Raw genomic sequence first — 15,519 nt, 5'->3', positions numbered from 1 at the left:
CCCTTGGTCAAATCCCAGGACTGGCCTCTAGGCTCCAGACAAGTGTGTGTGTGCAGTAGGTTCCCTCAGATGCCAGAGCTTCTGCGACTTCATTTATTTTCCTCATTCTTGTGGTGGGAACACGGAGGAAAAGGAAGCTGGGGATGGTACAGGACCTCCCTGTACTTGGGGAAGCTGTTCTTAGTTTGCTTAAGGTGGCAGGTTGATTTCTAAAGAAATGAGTGCGTGTGTGAGTCTGTCTGTCTTGGGGGCAGGCAGATAGATGGTGGTGGCTTTGAGCACACCCAAGGTGCCCAGGGCTGTCTGATTCATTCTGGGTTACCTCAGCACTGGGGCGTTGGGGTGAGGCAGGGGGTGGGGCTGCAACTACCTCACTCTCTTCCTGTCCAGCCATAGGTGTGAAGGGAAGAGTTTGGTTTTTGTGTTTTGTTTGTTTGTTTCGAGACAGAGTTTCTCTGTGTAACCCTGGAACCATCCTGGAACTCACTTTGTAGACCAGGCTGGCCTTGAACTCAAAGAGATCCACCTGCCTCTGCCTCCCAGGTGCTGGGATTAAAGGCGGGCACCGCCACTGCCTGACTTAGGGAAGAGTTTTGATGCAGAGCCTGTGCACGTTCAGCTCTTATGTGACCCCATGTTTCTCCCTCAGGATCGGGCCCCAAGGGAAGAGCTCTTCCTGGCTCCCTGGCTATACCTACTGCCTGGCCAGCTACAGAGCCAAAGAGCCTCAGCGTCCAGGATGGGGCCCTCACCCTCACAGCTCTTCTCTTGTCTTTCGTAGACTGTACTGTACCCGAGTCGCCTCCTGCATGTCCTGCTGCCCTGAGCTGTCCCAAGGTAGGTGACAGTGTTAATGCTGCCACCATGAATGAGGTTTCTGTCATCAAAGAAGGCTGGCTCCACAAACGTGGTAAGGATTCACTTTTGCTCACCAGATTGTGTGTCTCCCTCTTGCATCCTGCTCTCCTCTAGTATCTCCAGCTCAAGGAACCATTACTCTGTGGCCCTAGCTGGACGTCCTGAATAAGTCCAGATAAGGTTTCTTCTTCATACCTTCATCTTACAGGTGAAGAAACTGAGGCTTAGAAGAGGGTAGTCACAGAAAACTCAAGTAACACAGCCAAGTGATATCGAGTCAGTGTTTATTTATCAAATACGCACTGATGGTAAGGTTCTGGGACCTTGTGGAAGCCATGTTCCACTTGGACTGGTAGCACAGTGAATAGACGCAGTGTCAGGTGGTAAGAAGGGCAGTGTGAATGAGGGGTCAAGGGCTGGGAAGAGACAGTCTGCGGGGAGGTACTCTGAGGAGGTGACAGAGAACAGAGCCTGGAGGAGGAGGTGCCTGGTACAGAGCCACAAAAATTGCCTGGAAAATGTGTCCTATGAGAGGAGCAGAATGGACAAAGTCTCAGAGACCTGCACTTGCCTGGTGTTTCTAGAACACTGTAGCTGGAGCAGGTGAGATGGAAGCTGGGCAGGGCGGACTCACAAGCCCCATCAGCCACAGTCCTCTGTGGGGACAGGAAGCTGAGGCCCTGGTGAGGTCATGAATAGAGAGCCCAGGGTCCCCTGTGTCTGCACCAGATGCCATGTGATACTAGGAGGCAGATAAGGAAGCAACATGTGCTGAGAGTTAGCTTTGTCACTGCTGGCCTTCAGGGACCTTCTCCTGGGCAGGAAGGGTGCCAGACCGGAAGAAGCTGGTTCACAGACGCTTCCATTCACTCAGTGCTTAACTCATGGAGTGGCTCTTGTGTGCCAGGAGCTGTTCTAGATCCTAGAGACAGTCAGGGATCCCATCCTCGTGGTGACATGTGACATCCTGGGGCAGGTGAGGTGCCTAGGCTGACCTTCATATCCACTGGTGGCCTATGTTGTGAATAAATCACGCAGCGAGAGGAAGGTGGGTCTGAAGCTTACAGTGGAGAGTCATGCTGCATCTGGGGCTTGAGGAGGAGCAAGGGCGTCCTGTAGTTCACAGGCAGTGCAGCGATATTTGGGTAACAGGACAATTAGGGCATCCTGAGGGGAGCGAGATGGGCACATTTGAATAACAGATGGCTGATGAGAACCTGTCCTGCCATCTCTGGCCACAGACACCAGCAGTCACATGGAATGGGCTGCCCCTTAGGGCCAGCAGAACAACAGAGGAAACCCCATTTCCTGCTGCCCCTACAGCAGGTGGCACTCAGGGCACTCCAGCCCCGTAGACTGAGCCTTGACTTTGAAACTGTCAAATGCAGCCATTCAAACATTGACATCTGACAGGTTCTGATCTTGGCCCTGCCACTTTTGTTGTGACAGTGGGTGAGCTGCACCACCCGTCTTGGGTCTGTTTTTGATTTTTTGGTATCCTAAGCAGTTTTCAGCTTTGTAGTAATCCTCCTGCCTCAGCCTCCCTAGAACTAGGATTACAGGTATGCGCTTGGTCTATGTCTGTGTGATGAGTTAACAATCCAGGCATCTGATGTCAACCCCCTTTAGGCAGGATTTTCATGTGCTGTGTTTACTATGCTGCCTTGATTGCCTCAAGAAATGTTTGACATCGCGTAGGTGCCCAGCAAACAGCTGCAGAGTAAATGATTGGGATTGCATCTAATGGCAACTGTGCTTGGCTGTGTCAGTCTGCTGGACTCCTGTCCCTTGGCGGGAGTTTCCCTAGGCTCACTGGATTAAGGTTTTAGGAAGTGGGGAGGCGGCTAGGGAACCATTGAGTGCTGGAGCGGGGAGGGTCTCTAGCTTAGACTTGGCTGATAAAGTGAGTCTTGACTCTGGCCCCTTTTAGGGCTTCGTGTCTGTGTTTGTGTGTACCACACTGAGTTGGGCTGAGTTGAATTGGTTGCTGGCCTGTCCTTGTCTTTTGTCTGGCCCACCTGCCTTGAATACACAATGCGTATGCACACAGGTGTACTCCTTGGTCATCTGAGTAGTGGCTGGCAGAAAGAGGGCTCTGCTGCCTCCTGATATCTGGGCATCTGTGCTAACCCATTCCCACTTCTGCTGGTTAAAATAGACATTGTACTGGTTTCCTCCCAGTCTCTCTGGTCGCAGACTCTGCCCCAGGCAAGCCTGTGTTAATGAGTTTTCATGGATACTCTCTCTCTCAGAGCAGACTAGCAGCAAAAGTGATTGCTTGAGGCCTTGACACAAGGCAGTAGAGCGTAGTGGGACAGACCCAGCGTAGTGGGACAGACCCTGGCCTTCTGATGCTAAACTTGACTGGGCTCAAGGCCTAGCCTGCAGTGTATGCTGCCTCTTACTTACTCAGCAGGGTCTGGGGTATGACTGACTGGATGGTCCGACTGCCACCAGATCGTATTTGTGGCTTGGCTTTAGCCATCACCACCACCCTTAGGAGAGCATACTCTCTCCCCTACTGGTGTGGAGGCAGACAGCATAGTGGTCAGGGCGAGCTCTGGATTTCAGTGCCAGCTGTCCCAGAGAGCCAGTTGTCCTATGATTCTTTTTTTTTTTCTTTTTTTCCCCCCTCAAAACAGGGTTTCTCTGTAGCTTTGGAGCCTCTCTTGGAACTCACTCTTGTAGAGAAGGCTGGCTTCGAACTCACAGAGATCACCTGCCTCTGCCTCCCAAGTGGTAGAATTAAAGGCGTGCTCTACTACTGTCCGGCTCAGTCCTATGATTCTTGCCACAAAAGTGAGCCTCTCTGACTCAGTTTCCTCATTTGACTATTTTTGGTTTTATGTTTTTTCCTTTCTTTGTAGGCTTTTTGTTGCTAAAGTATGAAACATCAGATATAGATTGGGACCTGGGTCATTAATCACCTATGCCAGAGTCCAGATAAAGAAGCAGCAAGACAGTCTTCAGCACCGTGTCCCACCTGAGCTGTAGCTACTACTTTTGAAGGATATTTTGTTGTTGTTGTTTGTTTTTTAGAGAATACATGTTGCAGATCCCTGCCCAGGGCCTTTATGTGCAAGTTCTCTAAACTGCATCCCCAGTTTGAGTTTTCTAACATTCTTCTTTTTTCAATTGAGGTGAAATTGCCATAACATGAAATAAACTTTTCTAACTTGTATAATTGAGTGACCTTTATACATTCGTGGTGTTAGGTGGCCACTATTCTAAAGTCCCCAAATACGTCATCACCCACAGGAAAGCCTTGAGCCCACTGAGCGGTTGGTCTCCACCTCTTCTTCCCACCTGCCAGCAGCAGTGCTTCCGGCCATATGGACTATCTGCTCCAGATACACTTGGCAGCGCTGGGATCACACACTGTGGCCTTTGTGACCTGGCTTCTCCTTTGCATAGTGGTTATCTGTGTTAGACCTGTGTCAATGCTTCATTCCCTTTTTTTAAAGATAATTTTTTAATGTGTATTTATTTGTGTGTGTGTATGCATGTTTGTGTCTTTGGTAACCATGGAGACCAGAAGAGGCTATCAGATCCTGTAGAGCTGCAGTTACAGGAAACTGAGCTGACCAATGTGGGTGCTAGGAACCCTACCTAGGTCCTCTGCAAGAGTGGGAAGCACTTTTTAACCACCGAGCCATCTCTCCAGTCCCTTATTCCTTTTTATAGACAAATAAGTGTATGGATACAGGATGTTCTTTAAAACCTATCCTTTAAATATACACTGGAGTTATTTCTTTTGGCAGTTGTGAGTCGGTATCACTCTGAACAAAGTTTGTCTTTTGTTTTTTGTTTGTTTGTTTGTTTGTTTTGTTTTTGTTTTTTGACACAATGTTATTTAGCCCAGGATAACTTTGAATTCCTGATTCTCCTGCCTTTGCCTCTTAAGTGTAATAAATGCTGCTACACCTAGTTCTTTTGTTTGTTTTATCATAGTTTTAGTTTGCATTTTCTCAGTGCCCAAAATATGGGGATTACTGATATGCTTGGGCTATCTTTTTTTTTTTTTTTTTTCAAAGACAGGTTTTCTCTGTGTAGCCCTAGCTGCCCTGGAGCTCACTCCCGACCAGGCTGGCCTTGAACTCACAGAGTTCCACCTACTTCTGCCCCCAAGTGCTGGGATTACCTAGCTATGCTTGGCCTGTCTTTGCTGCAGTAGCTTTCCAAGTCCTTGACCTCTTTAAAATGCAGGCACATCGCTGTCTTATTGAATTATAAGAGTTGTTTATATATTTTGGATACTAAGCTCATAACATAAATAAAATTAGGCCAGGTAGTAGGCTTGGCAGCAAGCTCTAGGATTTTTCTGTCTCTGCCCCCAGGTTACAGGAATTCCAGGCCTACCCTGCCATGCCTGGCTTTTTCAGTGCATGCTGGAGATGCATGCTCAGTCCCCATGGTTGTGTGACAAGCACTTTTCCTGGTGAGCCATCTCCATAGCCCCACTTACTGGAATTTGCCTTAGTTTGCTTGCTTACTTTTCGTTTGTTTGTTTGTTTTTAGGATTTATTATTTTAGTTATGTGTGGGTGGTATAAACGTGTGTGCAGGTCCCCTTGCAGGCGTTGGACTCCTCGGAAGCTGGAGTTATAGACAGATGTGAGCCACCCGATGTGGGTGCTGGCAACTGAACTCTGGTCCTTTGGAAGAGCAGCAATGCTCCTAACCATGGAGCCGTGTATCCAGCCCTTAGTTTACTTTCTATTGCTGTGATAAAGGCCACAAACGAGCAATTTAGGAAGGAAAGGATTTATTTCAGCTTATAGCTATAGTCTATCGTGAAAGGAAGTCAGGGCAGGAACTAAAGTGGAGGCCGTGGAGTAATGCTACTTTGTAGCTGCTTCCCATGGCTTGCTTAGCCTGACCCTGCTCAGTGCCATCAGTGGGATGGACCCTCCCACATTAGTTGTTAAGAATATGACCTATAAGCTTGATAGAAGCATTTTCTCAGCTGAGGTTCCATTGTCCCAGGTGACCCTAGTTTGTATCACACAGAAAATTAACCAGTACAGAATTTTTAAATTTTCTTTTTTGAAGAATATTTTTATTCAGCTAGACATTGGGGCACATGTCTTTAATCTCAGCAATTGGGAGGCAGAGGCCAGCACATCTCTGAGTTTAATGCTAACCTGGTCTATAAAGTGAGTTCCTGGACAGCCAGGGCTACACAGAGAAACCCTGTCTCAGAAAATCAAAAAGAAAAGAAATTTAAATTCACATTTTATGTGTATTTTGTCTGCACACACGTCTGTGTACCGTGTGTATGCAGTGCCCACAAATCCCCTGGAACTGGAATTTCGCACAATTGTAAGATGCTGTGTGGGTGGTGGGAATCCAACTTGGATTCTCTGGAAGAGCAACCAGTGATCTTAATTGCTGAGGCATCTCTCTAGCCCTCTTTAGAAAATGTACGTATAGCTGGATGATGGTGGTGTATGCCTTTAATCCCAGCATTCAGGAGGCAGAGGCAGGTGAATCTCTGAGTTTGAGACCAGCCTGCCTGGTCTACAAAGTGAGCGAGTTTCAGGACAGACTCCAAAGCTACACAGAGAAACCTGTTTGAAAAACAAACAAAAACCCATCCCAGACAAATGAAAAAATGTATGTATAATATGTATTCGTATATGAGATATATATATTGATCTCACCCAGCGTGCTGTTGGCACTGCTACAAACAAGCAAGCCCTGGGCAGCCAGGAGGATGAATGCACGCAGTGAGCATATGATGCACTCCAAGAGCCACAGCTTCCTGAACCGGCTGCGGGAAAATGATCAGAGAAAGAAGGAAGCCAAAAACAAAGGCTCCCAGGCTCAATGATCAATTAGTGATCTTAATTGCTGAGTCACCTCTCCAACCCTCTTAAAACATATGGTCCTGCCTCAATAAGATGACTGAGACAGACTTAGTTGACTTCCTCTTAACCTCTCTGAGGAATGGATGCCGGTGGTGGGAAGGGGGAAGTAGAAGGAGAGGAGGGAGGGGGAACTGGGATTGGTATGTAAAAAATGATTGATTAATTAATATATTAAAATATATAATATATAATACACAATATATTTTAAAATAAGATATACACTAAAATTAATTAATTAATATATACGCACATGCGCATGTACATACGCTAGGTGAGCTAGATCCCAGCTTTTGTGAATTCTTCTGTGACTTTTCACTATGTAAGATCTTGTTTCCTGCAAATAAATGCAGTTTTACTACACCCCTTTCAATGGGACACCTCTTACTTTCTTGGACAAAAGGTGATTGACTGAATTCCTGCCTTAGACCCAATAGTGGCTCAACTACTTTGTAGAATGGAGCATCAGTCCATCATGACCAAGTAGTGGGTTTGTGTAGCAGTGGAGAAAAGAGGCATCCTGATTTTGTTCCTGACCTCGGGGACCTGTCCAGTCTCTGCTGTCTGACAGTGACAGCAGCACAGTCTTTCCCTGTGCCCTTCGTGTGCGAGGGCCTCCTCCCTTTCCTTCCTAGCATGCTGAGTATTCCAGGAAAGGTGCTGCAGTTGTCGAATGTTTACTACACTGATTTATTTCCATAGACAGAGCTGATTTTTTTTCCAGTCTAGAGTTATTTTTCTTTTATTGTTATGTCTGATACACTGAATTCATAGGGAGTTCATCAATTTGGGCTCCTTTCCATTAGTCAATCTCTCGGGGAAGTAGGCTGGCATGGCCACTGAACCTTTCTTTTTGGGCTTCCTTCTTTCTCTGATCATTTTCCCGCAGCCAGTTCAGGAAGCTGTGGCTCTTGGAGTGCATCATATGCTTACTGCGCGCATTCATCCTCCTGGCAGCAGCCCTGCCCAGGGCTTGCTTCTTTGTAGCAGTGCCAACAGCACGCTGGGTGACATTGTGGACTCTTCCAGTTTTGCCATGGTAACTTTTATGGGGTGTTCCTTTTTGAGTACTCCCATCCCTTTGATGTCTACACTGTCTCCCTTCTTGTACATTCCCATATATGTGGCCAAGGGAGCAACTTGGCATCCTGAAAGGCCTGGAGAACAATATTAGTGGCTGTCATCTTTCCCTTTCCTTCGTGTCCCAGCTAATGACTGGAAGATGGAGGCTCTGACTGATAGCTGAACCATCTTTATATTTACTTGGTCACAGTGTGTAGTTTTCCTCTTTCTTCTGTAACGAGCTCTCCCTGAGCTGTGCAGGCAGACTTTAGGTTCCCGAGGCCGTCCTGCCTCTGATTCTCACAGCAGCCAGTATTACAGTCAGTTTTAGACTGTTTGCTTTGTTTTGGTTTAAGACACTGGCTCATTCTAGACCACGTTGCCCTAGAGTTCACTGTGTAGCTCAGGATAGCCCTGGAACTTTCTGAAATCTTTCTGCCTCGGCCTTCTAAGTTCTGGGATTGCAAGTGTGAGTTGTCACACCTGACTTTCAGCTTTAGACAGTTTTCACTATCCTAAAAAGAACCTTTCTCACACTGCTTCTCACACTCCCATCTCCAGACCCTCATCATCCCAGGCCCGGGCAACCTTTAATCCACTTTTTGTCTCCACAGAGTTAGCTGTTGGACATTTTATGTAAGTGGGCATATATAGAAATTTTCCTGAACTTATGAAAATGTGTCATACGTTAGAACCATCACACTGCGAACACACCTGACATGCCTAGCTTCCCTGAGCATCATTGTGTAGCCACAGTAGAATGGCTGAGTTTTGGTTATGTACTCTTGAATTGCAGGGCTGATTGAGAGTCCCACACATGAGAGAGAGAGTCCTGCTGTATACTGCCAGCCTGGGAAAAGGCTGATATTTAAAATGGGAAATACACTTTCTACAGAATGCCTGCACTTTCACAAAGTCAGAATGGCCCTCAATTTGTGGTCCTTTGTGACTGATTCGCTTCTTTGCCTTTGGCAAAAGTGACGGTGCAGCTGCTCTGTAGGATGGAGCAGCAGTCTGCCATCTCTTTTTCTGACCAAGTAGTAACCCATCATGTGGGTCCTGTGTTGGGCATTTTATTGTTTCCATTTTTAAATAACATTTATTAGTCTGGGGAGATGGCTGTCTTGTTGAGAGCACTGTCTGCTTTTGTAGAGGACCCAGATTGGATTCCCAGCACCTGCATGGTGATCTGCACCTGTCTGCAGCTCCAATTCCAAGAGATCCAGCACCTTCTGACCTCTGCAGCACCAGGCATGCACATGGTGCAGATACATCCCTACAGGCAAAACTTTCACACATTAAGTAAAAATATTTTAAAAATCAGAAATCTAAAATTAAAAAAACCCGCAAAATATGTGCCCTGGGGTGTGTGTAGGTCAGAGAACAACTGTGGGAGTTGGTTCTCTTTACTGTTTGCTCAGCACCCACCAAGCCATCTTGCTGGCCCTGTTTCTGTTTTGTGTGTGTAGTGAATGTATGTGCAGGTGTGCAGAGAGGTCCTTGGGTGTCCTCTGCTCTGTCACTCACCATATTACTTATTTGGGACAGGATCTCTTACAGAACTTGGACCTTGCTGGGTTTTGGCTAGCAATCAATACACCCCAGCCATCCTCCTGCCTCTGCCTCCCAAATACTGAGTTTAAAAGTGTGGCACCACCACTGCCCAGCTTTCAGAAATGTATTTGTTTGTTTGTTTGTTTATTTGATTTTTTCCAGACAGGGTTTCTCTGTAACTTTGGAGCCTTCAGAAATCTTTTAAGAAGTGAGTTCTTGGGGAGTGTTGACTATGCATATGTGTGTGCCCATAAGCAGAGGACTTGAATATTTACTCAGGACAAATGGAAAAGATCAAGGGTACTCGGAGGGTGGTACAGTGGTTTGACATCTGATCTCCTGCATGGCTATGTTGATAAATATCAGCCTATGGGACTTGAGTGTTTAGAGACCGGACATCCCTTAGGACAGTCTTTGCTGGCAAGGATAGCTTGCCACTGCCATATATGCTAAGGCAGTGGCGCTCTGGGACACTGTTGCAGGCGCCTTCCTGCCTGGCATGACCTGTGGATCACTTGGGCCCAGACCAGTGCCCCAGCCTGCGTCAGCAGGTGCCACCTTCAAGGCTCCCCTGGGAGAGACTCATCTACCTTCCTCCCAGTGTGGTGCCCCCATGAGTCACTGTCATCCTGGGCTGCCTGCCTGCTGGGACACTGTTTAACCTTGCCCTGACCTTTTCTCTTTCTGCACCGTTTCAGGTGAATACATCAAGACTTGGAGACCCCGGTACTTCCTTCTGAAGAGCGATGGCTCTTTCATTGGGTATAAGGAGAGACCTGAGACCCCTGACCAGACCTTACCCCCTCTGAACAATTTCTCTGTAGCAGGTGCGTTTCAGGGCAAGGAGGTTGGAATTCCACAGTTCACAGCTTTGCTGACAGGTGTTGGGGACACATGGAACAGTTTTGCTTGAGCCAGAACCTGTCTTAGGCCTGTTCATCCTCAGATCTGACTTCTACCCTTTTCTGCTGTTGCTCCTTGTCAGTGGGCCTTTTCCCTTCTGGAGACAGTGAGAAGTCATGATGTTTCTGCACACCTCACCCCTTCGGGCTCTGTGGCTTTAGCTAGTGTCCTGTCTGCTCTGGTAACAGAGTTGTCCCTCCTCTTTGCCCCGCTGAGCTGCTCCAGGGCTCACCGTATGTCCTCAGTTCCCCTGTGGTACCTAACCTGGAGTTTTCTTTTTTTGTGTTTTTCAAAACAGGGTTTCTCTGTGTAGTCCTGGCTGTCTTGGAACTCACTCTGTGGAGCAGACTGGCCTGGAACTCTGAGATCCGCCTGCCTCTGCCTCCCCAGTGCTGGGATTAAAGGCATGTACCACTACTGCCCAGCAAGGAATTTTTTAATATAAATGTAATGTAGCCTAAATATGCAGTATCCAGAAAGGTGACAGCAGTCACCAGCTACATCCACTGCCTCACCCAAAACAACTGTCAGGGGACCCTGCAAGCTCAGTTCCTATGCAGATATGAACTTTGAAAAAATTATATATAGTATTTCTATAGTACCTCTTCTCTGAATAGATGTGTTCAGAGAATTGCCACTGTGTTACTACATCCACAATATTCAGTACAGTTGCATGCTGTGCATGTTCATAGCTGGGATGCATGTATGCTGTCCTGTGTACATCGGGTAAGCACACTTTGTTGTTTCAATGTGGCTTTTTCTAACATCAATGAAACTACCTGAGGACACAATCCTAAGAGAACGTCCCCATCTTGAAGCAGTGTGTGCTTCCCTAAACCAGTAATAGTTATTATCAAGTACTATTTATTATACTTAACTGTATGTAGTACTTTTTTTTTTTTGTTTATTGAGACAAGGTATCTCTGTAACAGCCCTGGCTGTCCTGGAACTCACTCTGTAGACTAGCCTGGCCTCAAACTAACAGAGATCCTCATGCCTCTGCCTCCCTAGTGTTGGGATTTAAAGGCATGCACTGCCTAGCTAACCTAGTAGTTTCTTGCTTGACCAGCCCAAGATCCCCATTGTGCGCCTGTCTCCTTCCTTCACTATGGACCTAACACCATGTCCTTGTCATACCTGCTGAGAATGTTTCACAGATTACCCTGTCTCCGTTACCCCAGAACCCCTCCTTCTTGAGGACCTCACTGCAGCTTCTGCCTATCCCTCCAGCTCTCCCTCCTGCAGATTCCGGAACCCAGCCTAGCACCCACCCCTTCTGCAGAAAGCCTTTTTCTGGCGCTCTCTTCCTGTGCCCATGTCCCTGGCACATCTTTTAGCACACCAGCTTCTCACTTGAGCTGCCAGCCCATCTCCAGCAGTTTCTTGAGAATTTTTTTGGGGGTGGCCTCTAGAACTCCATCCTCTTCATATCCCAGGTTGACCTTCCTGTTCCTCCTCCCACCACCTTCTCTTTCTCTGTGTCTGCATCCCCATCTCATCTGTTTTGCTCTAGATCTCAGGCTAGCTCTGGATGCCCCTCCCTGTCCTATAGCCCAGTGCCCTTCTTTCCCCAGCCCTGCTCTACTCCGCCCTAGCTCATTCTCCCCATTAACTCTCTGTTGCTGGCTCTGGCCTTCAGCAAGAGGAACCTGCCTCACTTTTTCCATATTCCTGCCCAGCTTAACCCACCTCTCCAGACTTGAGGCTTCTATCTCCTGTGGCCTGCTGTGTACTACTCTCTGTCTTACTTACTTGACCCCCTTGCCTTCTGGGCTCAGCTCAGAGATGTTCCAGCCTCAGGAACGGCCTCCCTAAGGCCCAGACCGGGATAGACGCCTTCTGTGTCTTTTCCTAGCTGACTGTGACTTCTCAGTTGTTGCCAGTGGTTTGGCTTTCAAAACATGGTGGACCTCACTTTTTGTCAGGAGAAATGCCTTTCTGGACATCAGAGTGTATTCAAGGCCAGCCTGAATAACTCAGTGTAAAACCCTGTTTCACAAGAATAAAGGAGGCTAGAGCCCTTGCTTAGTGGTAGAGCCTTTGCCTGGTGTGCATTAGACCCTGAGTTTTATCCTTGGAACTATAGCAATGCAGTGGAAAGAAGAAAATAAGAAACTGTAAGGGAGGTGCTTGGGAAAAGTCTCACTTCTGCCTCATCTATGCAGAACTTCAGTTTCTTGTGCCCTTGAAGAGCAAGTGAAGATTGTGACATCCTTGCCTTAGAGGACATGGTCAGGACTGGACTGTCTCAGTCCTTGACATCATCTGGTATGGGGGTTGGCACACAGAAGATGACTTGGAGAATGTGGTCTTTAGGCAGCAGGACCATCTCTCACTCTTTCCTGCCTGTACCCTCTAGAATGCCAGCTGATGAAGACTGAGAGGCCACGACCCAACACCTTTGTCATACGCTGCCTGCAGTGGACTACGGTCATCGAGAGGACCTTTCATGTAGACTCTCCAGACGAGAGGTGAGTCTGCACCTCTGTGTGGCTGTCCTCTGAGAATGGACAGACCTGGTGTGATGGCAAGAGGTTTGATGGACAGAATCCTTTGGGATACTATGGAAGAATTCTTTACGTGGAACCTGTCTGACTTGTGGTCTTCCCAACTGGAGCTGAGAAGAACTGGATACTTGATCTAAAGATCCCACTCCACATCTTCAGACTCTGAGAACTTATCAGAGTCCTGGGAAGAACTGGAGTTCTTCCCTGTTCATAGCCTAGAGACTTGCCAACTGCATTCCACATAAGCACTTTCATTTGAAGCAGTGGTCCAAAGGTCAGTTACAAAGTTCAGTGTAGGGTGCTAGAGATGTAGCTCAGTTGTTTGTAGAGTCTAGCTTAGAATGCATGAGGCTCAGGCTTCAATCCTCCAGTACCACATAAACTCGGCATGGTGTCCCATCCTTATAATCCTACCACTGGGGAGATGGAGACAAGAGGTTCACCCTGGCCTACATAGGAAGTTCAAGGTCATCTTGTCTTTAAAAAAAAAGAAGAAAAAAAAAGAGCCAAGTGTGATGGTGTATGCTCATAATTTCAGTACTTGGCAGACTGAGGCAGCAGAAATGCAGTTCTAGACCTCTAGGCTACAGAATGAGATCCAGGCCAGTCTGACTTACGATGGCTACCTCATCTGTGTGCTCCCCAACCTCTGCAGCTTGCAGTTTCTTTGTGCCCTTGAAGAGCAAGTAGAGAGACTCTGGCACTCTATGCCTCGAAGGCCGCAGCACAGCACTGTGAACTTACTGCTTTTGCCGAGTGCTCTGTCTCGACAGCCTCTCTAACTGCACAGGTGACTCTTGGTCGCACCATGCTCTTTATTTCTTTTGGGGCAGCCACACATGGTGTCCCTGAGTTTATTTAGTGAGTTCTAGGGTGCTGTGTTTCCAGCCTCTAGCTCATTACAGGCAGCGTTGCTGTGAAGCATCGTATGTGTCTGTCTCTTTGGTCACATGAATTCAGTTCTAATCCATAGGATGATTCTTTGGGCTAAGATTGAGGCTTATAGGAGGATGCATTTCTAAGTCAGGCAATGTCTGAGAATGTCCCTGTAACCTCGTGTTGTCAAATGTGTGGATTCTTAGCTATCTAAGCATGATTAGATACATTCTTTGTGGATACATTTGCCCTCGAGGAGTTTCTTTTTCTGAACTATCTGTTCAGTAGTTTTATCTCTCTCCCCTGGCTGAGCTGGGCTGCTGTTTTCATTTATATTTGTGTAGCAGACAGTCTCCTAGACTTTGCTTTGAGAAGCACTTCTCTTGCTGGTTCATGGGGCGAGCTTCTGCTGTACCTATGGGAACTTTGAAGCAGGCTACCTTATACCGCTTGTTCCATGTACATCCCAGGGTGAAAGAGAGCTCAGCTGTTGGTGCTGATTGAGTATTTCTGGTGTAGCACTGGAGAAATAGAATGTTGGCTTTCTTTACCTTATTTATTTGTTTGTTTGTTTGTTTATTCATTCATTTTTAAAAGGGGGCTTGTGTAGTTCAGAATGGCCTTGAATTGATGTGTATCCAAGACTAGTCATTAACTTTTGATCCTCCTGCCTCTGCCTCCGCCTCCCATCTGTTTGGATTACAGATGTGCGCCAGCAAAACTGGTGACTTCATTGACTCCCAATTGATTTTAGTAGCAGTGGGTGTAGCTAATAGTTGCCCTCTTGGACAGTGCTGTTCTAGAGCCTGCACAACACAATATCACGATGCTACCACAATCTATACCGTAATTATTGTTGCATATCTCCCCAAGTTAAAAATATACTTGCCTCACCACAGGGAGCAGAATTATCAACTCAGACCAGCTGAAGTGTTACTCAGTTGAAAACTGGAGACCAAATATGGACTGCTAGCAAAAGCAGACCTAGGCTAACAGATGTTAGTTCATGGGTGTTGGTGAGTTTTGAAGGATGGACACGAGTGTGACTCTGGGGATAGGAAGAGAACAGTCCAGGGAAGTGGATTGACCAGAGTATGCAGAGGGGAAACAGCATTTTTTTTTTAAAGTTTTTTTGAGACAGGGTTTCTCTGTAGCTTTGGGGCCTGTTCTGGAACTAGCTCTTGTAGACCAGACTGGCCTTAAACTCACAGAGATCCGCCTGCCTCTGCCTCTCAAGTGCTTAGATTAAAGGTGTGAGTCCTCGACTCAGTGAAACAGCTCTTGTGTCCCGGGGACCTTAAGGAGTTCTGTGTCAGCAGAGAATCGGGGACTGCTGTTGGGAGGTGGGGGGGGAGTAGAGGCGCCCAAAGCTGGCAGCCCTCTTTGGCTCTGAGTGGAGATCCCTGCAGGGCTTGGCAGGCGCTTAGTAAGCTGGGGTTTGTCATAGGGTTGTTAAGAGATTCAGAGGATGATAAACAGGAAGCCTGGGGCAGCAGTACCTGGCACCAACGGCTGAGGCCTGGGAGAGGGCATCAGCCACTGGCCAGTGAGATCTTATTTCATTTTACAAGACAACTTGTCCTCAGTAGCTGAGAGTCCTATGCTAAGATGAGGGTTTGTTAAGACCAAGATGAAGGTTGGCTTCTTATTCTTTATTTCCTTAGCACCCTCTGCTAATGGAGAGAAGGCGTCTGGGTTGGCCCTGCCCTGGAGACCAAGCTCTTGGTTCCAAAGGCAGAACCAGAGGCAGAGCAAGAGGGCGGTTCCTCCACTGTGGAGAAGGCCCATGCTGTCCTCACTGTCTTGTTCATGCAGGCCCAAGCTTGCTGGCTGTCCTGAGTGTGCATATGGGGACTGCAGGGTGGGAAAGCAGGAACCACTGCTGGATAGTTG

General features: G+C 47.4%; 1 protein-coding gene across 3 annotated transcripts in view; it reads left to right on the top strand.

Annotated features, from left to right (window-relative positions):
- Nucleotides 1–15,519, top strand: part of Akt2 (AKT serine/threonine kinase 2) — a 47,702-nt gene that overhangs the window by 13,974 nt on the left and 18,209 nt on the right. For all 3 annotated transcript variants that reach the window (XM_087907422.1, XM_048440370.3, XM_085693988.2), the window contains exons 2-4: nt 782–910; nt 10,039–10,167; nt 12,603–12,714. In XM_087907422.1, coding sequence (XP_087763548.1) covers nt 865–910; nt 10,039–10,167; nt 12,603–12,714 — 287 coding nt within the window. In that variant the 5' untranslated portion in view covers nt 782–864. The remainder of the gene's footprint in view (nt 1–781; nt 911–10,038; nt 10,168–12,602; nt 12,715–15,519) is intronic.

Source organism: Myodes glareolus, chromosome 1 (assembly GCF_982192425.1).
Source record: "Myodes glareolus chromosome 1, mMyoGla1.1, whole genome shotgun sequence".
Taxonomy (NCBI): domain Eukaryota; kingdom Metazoa; phylum Chordata; class Mammalia; order Rodentia; family Cricetidae; genus Myodes; species Myodes glareolus.
The sequence above is the reverse complement of the archived record's forward strand: the minus strand, read 5'-3'. Positions and strand labels throughout refer to the sequence as shown.